The 10,545-nt window shown below is 61.7% G+C and overlaps 1 protein-coding gene across 6 annotated transcripts in view; it reads right to left on the reverse strand.

Annotated features, from left to right (window-relative positions):
* Positions 1–10,109, reverse strand: part of IGSF9B (immunoglobulin superfamily member 9B) — a 37,615-nt gene extending 27,506 nt beyond the window's left edge. For 4 of the 6 annotated variants that reach the window (XM_034069600.1, XM_034069599.1, XM_034069597.1 and 1 more), the window contains exons 1-4: positions 9,864–10,108; positions 2,849–3,046; positions 2,098–2,244; positions 137–288 (exon numbers count right to left, since the gene is read on the reverse strand). In XM_034069600.1, coding sequence (XP_033925491.1) covers positions 137–288; positions 2,098–2,244; positions 2,849–3,046; positions 9,864–9,927 — 561 coding nt within the window. In that variant the 5' untranslated portion in view covers positions 9,928–10,108. Of the gene's footprint in view, positions 1–136; positions 289–2,097; positions 2,245–2,848; positions 3,047–7,857; positions 7,912–9,863 lie in introns of those variants that run through there. The other 2 variants (XM_034069598.1, XM_034069601.1) reach the window with 2 other exon arrangements.
* Between the last annotated feature and the right edge of the window lie 436 nt (positions 10,110–10,545).

Genomic DNA, 10,545 nt, shown 5'->3' on the forward strand with positions numbered 1-10,545 from the left:
GGGAAAATGGGCATCACGGCAAGGAGATGCTGAGAAAGAACACCCAGCTCTGCGGCCACCATGGTCCCATTGACACCATCCCCAGCAGTGGGATGCCCAGGACCCCTATGGCAGCTCCCACCACCCATCTACCTACCTGGTACTTGCCATTAGCACCCAAAAGGTCTCCTTCTCTCAGCCAGGTGACGATGGGCTTGGGGTTCCCGAACGCCATGCAGGTCAAGGTGACGCTGCTGCCTTCCTTCGCCTCTACGTACTGCGGCGGTGTCTCCGTGAAGGTGGGGGGAGCTGGGGGGCAGAGGACACCACTGTGACCCCCTCTCCCTCCCCATGGCCGCTGTGGGTCAGAGGAAGGCACAGGGACAGAGGGAACACACTGCACATCCCTATGGAGGGGGCTGGACCACCCCAAAAGCAAGCAGGGATGCAGGGATGGGGATAACACCGACCAAGGGTACCCCTTTCCCTGCCACACGCACCCCAGCCCTGTCCCTTCTCCTCCCCAGCAGCTCCAGGCTTGCAGCACAGCCTCCCCCCTGGCTGCACATTAACTTCCTATTGTCAAAACATGGGAAAACACCGCAGTGCAGATCGAAAGGCTCCTTCCTGATTCCAGAGGCTGGCAGGATTACAGCCCGCCCCCAATTACCAGCACTTGTTAAAGCTCACTTTGGAGGAAGGCAGGTTGGGAATTTAAGCTGCTTGGGGATGAAAAAGAAGAATTACACTTTGTTTCTCCCAAAATGATTCCTATTTCCCCCCTTCCCTAAGCAAAGGAAGCCTTGTAATGCACTGAGACTGAACCATGGCCTTCCCCCTGCAAGCAGCTCCTCAAGCCGGGAGGATTATGGTTGTTATTAAACCCCTGTATGCCCCTTCCTGCATACTCCCCAATAACACCCCATTTTCCAAAGGGGGTCAAGCCCGTGGAGAGCCAGAGGTGCCGACAACCACTTCCAGCCCCTTGGGATGCTGGTTTGCAGCATCCCTGCATGCAGCAGAGGTGAAGCAGGCACCATCCTGCTCCTCTTGCTTCCCTCTACCCTGTGAGCTCATTAGCAGGGGAAAGGAGGCAGCAGCAGGGCAGGGCCAGTGCACAGCTTGCAAAGCTCCTGCTCACTAATTGGGCTCAATTAGGTGGCTCTGGTCCATGCTGCAGCCCAGCACCCCCCCCGAGGGGTTGAATTAGTCACTTGAGGTCAGGCAAGACCAAGGAGCTGCTGATGGTGCCCACATCTCTGCAGCAGGACAGGCAGAGCCCTGCTGCTGGGCTCGATATTAAGCCTCTGCTGATGCAGAGACCAGTTTGTGATGGGTTTAAGACGCAGCCTTAGTAAAATGCAGAAGTCATTTGGGTAAATCTGGATTTCAAGAGAACAAAGATGGGATGCTCTGAGCCGCAGATGCATCCCCAGCCCCGCTCCTTGATGTCTGCCCTTTCAACAAGCACCTCATAATTAAGCTGCTGAATGCCTCATAAAAGCGTGTCCCTTTGTTAAGGCACACCCTGGCTGGAGCAGCCACCCTCCATGGCTCCAGCCTTGTCTGCAAGGTGTGTGCTCTATGAGACCCCATTGGGATGCTGTGTGCAGTACTGGTGTCCTCGGCTTAAGGGCATGGAGCTGTTGGAGCAAAGCCAGAGGAGGCCACAAGGATGCTCAAGGGCTGGAGCAGCTCCTGTATGGAGCCAGGCTGAGAACAGTGGGGTGTTCAGCCTGGAGAAGAGAAGCTGAGTGGAGACCTCAGAGCAGCTTCCAGTGTCTGAAGGGGCTACAAGGATGCTGGAGAGGGACTCTGCATCAGGGACTGGAGCGATAGGACAAGGGGTGATGGGTTCAGACTGAAACAGGGGAAGTTCAGGTTGGACATAGGGAAGAAGCTCTTCCCTGTGAGAAGCTGTGGCTGCCCCATCCCTGGCAGTGCTCAAGGCCTGGTTGGACACAGGGGCTTGGAGCATCCTGCTCTAGTGGAAGGTGTCCCTGCCCATAGAACTGGATGAGCTTCCAGGTCCCTCCAACCCAAACCAGTCTGGGATCCCATGGTACCATCACGGTTCAGCATCCATCGGGAACCATGCAGCCCATCATCCCGGCTCACCATTGACCGTGAGGTGGACCCAGCTGCCGTTGTGGAAGGTGTCGTACTGCTGGTCCAACATGAGCACTTTGCACTCGTACCAGCCCTGGTCCTCGGAGCGGACCTGCTCAATGCGCAGGGAGGCTTTGTCGTGCAGGCTGGCCCGGCCTGTGGGGACAGCACAGCCATCAGCATCAGCGCGATGCCCACCCGCACCGGAGCATCACCACAGGGGACACCCAAAGCATCTCCTTTGGGACCAAAAGCACCCAAAACCCATGGGTTTGAGAGCATGGTGCCACTGGCTCTCGTCTGGGGAGCGATATGGGCAGAGGAAACCCCACAGAGTAAAGACCCAAGGAAGGTCCCCAGGTGAATGAGACACCGAAACGGGTCTCCCCCCACACCAACCACGTCAAGGCTTATCCCCACCGGCCACGTGGGGCTGGTGGCACATTGGCAAGCGGCCACATGGGCTCTGCAGCTCCAACCTGCTACTTCCACCTAGCACGTGGGGCTGGCTCCATCCCCACAGCATCCCAGCATCCCGGCTCACAGATGCTCTGGAGCGCAGCAGCAGCAGCCGCCGCCACCACGTGTCACCCTGGGTTTCTCTGCCTCGCTTGCTCCTGTCCCACGCAGCCCAGCTGGCTTCCTAGTGCTGCTGCTTAATTAAAACCAACTGGGTGGAAAGCAAGCGAGGAAGAGGCAGAGCCCGCGAGCTTCCCGGCGGAGGAGCGGATGGAGCGGATCCGGGCACCCCTACACTCACCAGCATATTCCGGGTCCACATGGGGAGGGTAAAACCCAAACTTGATGAAGATGGGGATGGGGACGCCGAACTTGAACCACTCCACGACATAGGGAGGGGGCTGCCCCGTGAGCGGGTGGATCACGTCGCATCCCAGGATCACGCTCTCGCCAGCGCGAGCGGTCACGAACTCGGGCTCTTCCCTTGAGCCGAGGGCACCTGCAAGGGGCAAAGGGTGAAACTGGGGCTGATCCCACCACTGGATCCCAGCACTGGTGATAGGTGGGGGATGAGACCCCGAGGTGAGCAGCAGTGATGGCTTCTGCACCAGGGCAAGGTGATGTCCACATGGGGGGGACCTCCTGTTCTCAATAGAGGGGGTGCACAGAGCACACTCAGTGCTGCTCCCCTCTTAGCAGCACCATCAGGGCTGCCCCACATCCCCGTGGTGGGTTAAATGCTGCTTCTGCTGTCCTGTTTGTGCCCTTATGTCCTCTGGGACCACTGCCCCACAGATGTTTGCCAGCCTGGAGATGTGGCTTTCCCATGAGAGCAGGCTCAGAGCATTCCAGCCAAGCTCATCCATCCCGGGGCATTCCCAAGGCCTGAAACCTGGTGATCAAGCCTGGCACCCTGCTGAGGTAATTAAAGAGGGCTTTGGTGTCCCCATCAAAGGCAAGGACCGCTCCACCCCAGCCCTGCCTCCCTGCTCAGCTGCAGCCTGGCATCACCCAGCCAGCAAAGCTGCATCCTCAGCACGGCCTTTTACAGAGGGAAACCCAGAACTGCAGGCACAGGGGTCCCCTTGATGGAAAGGACTCCCCTTTCCTTTCCCTGGCACATGCAGCATGGAGTGGAGGGATGCTGGGGATGGGGATGCTGGTAAAGAAAGGGGATGCTGCTGGGGAAGGGGATGCTGGGCATGGGGGATGCTCAGAAAGGGGGATGCTAGGGAAGGGGGATGCAGGGGATGCTCAGAAAGGGGGATGCAGGGGAAGGGGGTTGCTGAAGAAGGGGAATGCTGGAGAAGGGAAATGCAGGGGGAGTGGGATGCTGAAGAAGGGGGATGCTGAAGAAGGGGGAATGCAGGGGAAGGGGGAATGCAGGGGAATGGGGGATGCAGGGGAATGGGGGATGCAGGGGAATGGGGGATGCAGGGGAATGGGGGATGCAGGGGAATGGGGGATGCAGGGGAATGGGGGATGCAGGGGAATGGGGGATGCAGGGGAATGGGGGATGCAGGGGAATGGGGGATGCAGGGGAATGGGGGATGCAGGGGAATGGGGGATGCAGGGGATGGGGGATGCAGGGGATGGGGGATGCAGGGGATGGGGGTGCTCAGGAAGGGGGATGCAGGGGATGGGGGATGCAGGGGATGGGGGATGCAGGGGAAGGGGGATGCAGGGGATGGGGGATGCAGGGGATGGGGGATGCAGGGGATGGGGGATGCAGGGGATGGGGGATGCAGGGGATGGGGGATGCAGGGGATGGGGGATGCTGGAGAAGGGGGATGCAGGGGATGGGAGATGCAGGGGATGGGGGATGCAGGGGATGGGGGATGCTCGGGGAAGCACGTTCCCACTCCTCCGCGCTGCTCCTCGGGGCCGCCGGTGATTGGCGGCGAGTGACATCACCGCATCCCCGCCGCGGGAGCCGAGCATCACCGGCTATTTTTGGCGCTGGCACAAGCTCACACCGGCGAGAGGAACGCACTGTGCCACCCCATGGGCTCTCCAGCCCCGTCCCACCATGGCAAAGAGGAGCCTGAAGCTCCCCATAGCCAAAAGCCCTTCCATGGTGCAAGGTGCAGCACGGCAGGGATGCACAGCCCGATGGGCAGCCAGTCATCCCAGCATCAGTCCCTGCATCCAGGCATCATTCTCTGCATCCAGGCATCCTCAGTCCCTGCATCACCGGCTAGCCAGGTACAGGGACTGGCTATAGTGGCTGTTCAACCAGGAGGGCTGGCTGGTGGCAGTGGGAAGGGTGATGCTCTGAACTATCTGCAAGGAGCAGATGCTGCATTGCACACCCACTACAGGGGTCCTGCACAGCCTGGACCCCATCTAGGTGGAGGGGATTGCTACACACACGTGTTTAATGCATGCACACACGTGTTTAATGCATGCACACACGTGTTTAATGCATGCACACGGGTGCAATAGGCATGCACACATGCATCCTGCTCCTGCCCACCCTGACACTGCTCTTTGCACCTCTCTCCCCATCCCTCCTTATCACTGCATCAATGATGAGCTCAGGCATTCACACCCTGTCAGCAGGGACAGTGTCAGCCCTCCCCTGCCACCCCAACAAGGAGCTGTGAGGACCCAGACCGAGCCCAGTGCACCCATTTAGGGGGCTGCAGTGCAGGGCTGGGATCCCCCACCCCATTCCCTGCCCACCGTGCTCCTGTGCTCATAGGGGACAAGCTGCCATCACGTGCTTCTCAAGAGCATCCAAGGACACACACAGGTCCCCAGCACTTCACAGGGACAGTCCTGCTTCCTAAGGATGGAGCCCCTCAGTGCCTGGGGTACCGAGGTGGGATCCTACATCCAGCCAAGCAGAACCTGGGATGCTGATGCTTGCCCAGCTATTGAAGCATGGGGCTGCCCTGATGCCCCAGGGATGGGCACTGGGGAGTGACACTCACACATAGGTCCCCCCCCCACCAATGAACCTATGGGTGATGTCCCAGGGGAGGGGGGTGGATCCATGCCTGGGTGCAGGGAAAAATAGGTCATTCCCTGGAGCTGGCAGCGCCGGTGTCTGACCGCGGTGCCGGTGGGGAATGGCACGCACGGCTGAGCATCACCTCCCCATGCACCACAGCAGAGAACCAGCCCCTGGCTCTGCCCAGCTGCCACCAGCCCCACCACCAGCTCTCCTATTCCCACTGCTAGAGACAGCAGGAAAGCACCAGGGAGATGATGGCCTCGCTTCCCAACCCTGAGCAGGTTTCCCTTCCCGAAGCCGATGCGCTGAAGGCACGCGAGCCCTGGAGGCTGCAGCTCCACTCGAAGCAGCGTTTCTCACCCCCACGTTGATGGGGAAATGCTTGGAAACAACCTGCAGACGCCAGCAGAAACACAGCGCAAACAGACGGGGTATTTTTAAACCCACTTGGTTTTCCCCAGCCAAGGGGTTTCAAGGCTCAACGCACAGCTCGGGAAGAGGGAGAACGGAGGGGATGAGAGACCCCAAATCCCACCTCGGGCCAGGAGCTCACGTGGAGCCGGGGGATGCCTCGTAAAGGAAAACAAGTAAATCAACAGGCTCCGTCATCCCAGCAAATCCAGGGGAAATAAAAGCACTCTGCGTGCCAGGAGGCGAGGATACAAGCTGCGGAGGTGGAGTTGAACAGCATCCCAATGGGAGAGGAGGGAACGCTGCTGCCGAGGGCTCCCCAGCAGGATGCTGAGCTGGGGAGACCCTCACCCGGGTCTGGGCATCCAGTTCCTCCCATCCCAAGAGCAGAGGTTTAAGGTGACACAAGGCTCAGTGAAGCTGAGATCAGGAGCGGGACCCTTCCTGAGGATGTGGCCATGGCAGAGCCGGTTTCCAGGTGGGAATGCTGCCCTGCCTGTGCCATGCTCAGGGAGGGGATCCCTCCCTGTCCCACCACCACCACCTTGCTACGGGCAAGTAGGTCCCGCAATCTGCTTGCAATGACCCCAATCCCCATCCCTATGGGGACATCTGATGGAGCAGGAGCAAGGACCTCTTCTCCCTGCTGAGCAGAGACAAGATCTGCTCTGACACATCAGTGCAGGTGGGATATGGCAGGGATCTCAGAGGACAAGGCCACCAGCCCAGCATATGGAGGCCAGCAGGGAAGCAGAGCGAGCAACCCCACACTGCAACCCCAGTGCCCCCCGGGGGTCCCCACAGCCCCCCAAGGAACACCCATCCCTGGCAAGGGGCAGCTCTGGGGGTTGGGAGTGCAGCCCTCACCCCCTCCCCCAGCTGGAAAAGCAGCATCTGGGTTTGAACGCAATTCCTGCTTTTTAAACCCGATTTTCCAGCTGGATGGAGGGCGGAGTGCAGGTCAAGTGATGAGACTCAAGGTTACTCGGGGCCATGGAGGAGCAGGATTAGCTGGGAGGGGAGGCTCAATGTCCCATCCCCAGGAACAAGGGATGCCCTGAGGGACCACAACACCATCCCCGCAGCTCCCCACAAGCTCCCTCCACATGCTATAGAGGGAGGCTGGAGCCAAAGCTGCCTCCAAGGGAGACCTCCTGCACCCAGCGAGCACTGTGCCCCCAACCAGACCCATAGCACATCGGTACCCACATCGCCTTCCCCATAGAGCAGCGTGTGCCGCCCCAGTGATGCCTTCGCAACTGGGATGCAGGCAGCACTGAGCTGCCCGCCAGCAACTCCTGAATCACACTGTTCCTGGCTCTCAGGCAGCCCTCCCACCAACGCCAGCTTCTCCATCGGGAAGCGGGAGGATGGGAGTTGTTTTTCCAAAGGCCAGCTGGCCCCAGCTCGGGAGATGCCTACTGCAGGGGAAGGGAAGGGCTCCGGCACAAGGTTGGACCCACTGCTCACCCACCCATCTGTGGGGCTTCTCTTCCAGCCATGTCCTCCAAGACAGAGAGCTGGAGGAGAATGGGAACTAACCCATCCTGCTGCAGATCCAGAAGGGAATCTGCAGGGTTCACTCATCACCAGCAAAGCCAAAAGGCGACAGAGCAGGGAAAGCATCACCACTAAACCCCTCTGGCAAGCCAAGTCAGCGACTGAGACACATCCCTCCCATCCAACAGGTCCAGGAGAGCGAAAATCCTCCAGGGAAGGATGGAGCTGGGAGCTGAGCCAACCCCTTGGCCGCTCCCAATGCCAAACCATCCCCTTGCCAGAGGAGAATGGAGCCAAAGCTGGTGGCTGCTGGGCCAAACCCCTCCATGGCCAAAGAGGCACCGACCCGCATGTGCCACGGCTCTGCACCAGGAGCGAGTCAGGGATGCAGCTCCGGCACCCCCGCAGCGAACCGCTCCGACCATCAAGGTCACCATCACCTGCCATGATATCCAGAGGGATCTCTTCCATAGGAACCTTCACCAGGCGCTGGCGAAGCCGAATCCTCCTTCCCGATGGATCCATGAGCATCCCTGCTGGCCCTGCCGGCGCGGCGCCGCGTCACTCTCGTGGGAGAGGGAGGAAAAGCCCCTCGGCACCACGGCACGGCTGGGAATGCCAGGAGGCCAGATCCCTCCTCCAACACCCACTCCCGGCGCGGTCACAGCCCGGCTCTCCTCCCCCATGCCGTAAGAAGGGATAACGCACCCTCCAATCCCTCCCTTGAGCCGATTAACGCCTGGGAAGCCCTCGGAGAGCCAGGCCAGGCAGGAGGGCTGAGGAGAGGAGGATGCAGTGTGGGAGGAAGGCCGTGGAAAAGGGGGAAAACCCCACTGAGGGCATCACCCCATGGCGAGCCGAGCCCTGCTCCGAAGCCTTGTCCCTGAGTGATGCAGGGTGGGAGCATCACCGTGGCCATGGGGCATCACCGTGGCCATGGGGCTGCAGCACCAAGTCCTCCTCCCCACGCAGCACCCACCTGGGCATCACTCATGGCACACTCATTCATCACGTATACGCCGCTCCGTACGCGCGGCACCCCCGCACCCGGGCTTCCCGGCACCCACCCACCCTGGCACCGGTTCCGGAGCCCCCATCCAAGGTATTTCCAAGTTCCCGAGCGCTCTGCTCCTCTCCCAAGCAGAGGATCCCTCTGCTGCAGACCACCGCCTCGCCTCTCTGCAGCACGCATTACAGGCGGCTCGGCACCAAAAGGGCAGCCCCATCCTGAAATCCCCCCCATCCTGACATTGCCCCCGCCTCTAAGGAGCACGCTGCCAGGCAGGAATGCCAAGGGACCGCGGCGAGATGCAGATTTGACCCCACATGCTCAAGGAGCACCGTGATGCAGGGGGGATGCTGCAGTGCCCCCGGTACATGCTGATGTGCCCCATCCCAGCCCACCAAGGCAGCGTTTCCCTGCGGAGAGGGGAGCAAGCAGGTGCTGCATCCCCATGGGAAGGGGCTCGGGGACACCCAGGGTGCAGATCCCGGGTCTTATCCCGGTTTGGGACCACTGGGATGCAGGGATCACCCCGTGCCCGGCAAGGCAGAGATGGAGACGGTGCTGCACCAGCAGCAAGCAGCTTCCCTTCACCTGCAGGGATGGCTGGGAGGGAGGGAGGAGGCAGCTCAAGGAAAAAGAAGCCGGAGCAGGAAAATCAGGGTTATTCCCTGCTGCTGTCTCCCTCCTGACCTTGGACAACCCTGTGCCTCAGTTTACCCGGCGCAGCAACCCAGCCTGCAGTGGTGAGGGGGGGTATTGGCCACCTCCCCCTGGGCAGCGGGGAGCAAAGTCACCCCCAAACCCAGGCGCTGCAGGAAAAGGCACCGAATCCCTTTCTCGTTTCCCCTTGCAGGGAAGGGCAAACGCTGTGAGCTGCTTCCCCAAGCCGGGAGAAGGAACAGGGGAGCCAGCAACGCTCCTCATTCCCTTCCTGTACTCCGGCCCCATCCACGGGTGCCCCCAGGAAGGACTCGCACCCGGTTGCCTTCTGCCACAGGGAATATCGAGCGGAGAACCGGGCTCATGCACCACCTCCTGCCCCCGAACTTCCCTTGCTGCAGCCGCTGCCCTCCGGGAGGTCACGGCACGAACCACGGGGAGAAGGAGATGCTCTGGGTGCAAGGGATAACGGACCCGCCATTCCCCCCCCCATTCCCTCCCTGCTGCAGCGGGGACACGGGCAGCGCCCGGCCCCGTTCCACGGGCACCGGGGAGGATGCTGCGAACCCCGCAACGCGACGAGCTCCAGGCGCAAGCTGCCGGTGCATGCATCCCACTCGGGTGCATGCATCCCACCCCGGTGCATGCATCCCAGCCGCAGCCGGCAAACCGGGCGGGGGGGTGGGGGGGGGGAAGGAGGAAGGATACACATGCAAACGCAGCCCCATAGATGCCGGCGGACCCCCCCACCGCATCGGACCCCCCGTTACCCTCACTCACCTTGCACGGGCAGCCCGCGGGCACCGAGCACACTTGCTACCAAAGCGGCCACATACCAAATCATAGTACTACCGGTCCCCGGTGCGCAGCATCTTCCGCCCGCCGGGCGGCCCGGCCGGGGCGGGGCAGGGCTCGGCCGGGCCGGGGTGAGGGGCTCGGCTCCCCGGGCCTCCTTGGGGCCGGAGGAGCGGCTGAGGAGCGGCTCAGGACCGGCCGCCGGCCGCGGCTCCCATAGCCGAGCCCATGCCCATGCCGCCGCACCTGCCCTCCGCCGCACGCTGCGGGGCGCAGCCTAGCCTGCTCCCTTTAGCGGCTCGGTGCCGCCCCCGCCCGCCGCCCATTGGTCAGAGCGCCGGCGGAGTGGGCGGTGATTGGTTATCGGCGCGGCCCGGGCCCGATTCAAGGTGGGTTGGCGCGCACGGGGCCCCCCTTGCGCCGCAGTATCATGCGCACTGCCGGGAGCGGCGGGCGGAGCGGAGCGGAGCGGGGTCACCTCCGACGAGCGGTCACCTCCGCGCACGGCGCAGGCCGGCCCAGCAAGGTGCCCGTTGGCACCGGCGCAGTCCCATTGCTGTGCGCACAGTGCTCAGCATCACCCCCAGATGTGGCCCTTGCAGCCGTGCACAGTCACCATCCTGCTCCCATGTGTGTCGTGCAATAGCTCAGCATCACCTGCCTGCCC

Source organism: Melopsittacus undulatus, chromosome 15, assembly GCF_012275295.1.
Source record: "Melopsittacus undulatus isolate bMelUnd1 chromosome 15, bMelUnd1.mat.Z, whole genome shotgun sequence".
NCBI lineage: Eukaryota > Metazoa > Chordata > Aves > Psittaciformes > Psittaculidae > Melopsittacus > Melopsittacus undulatus.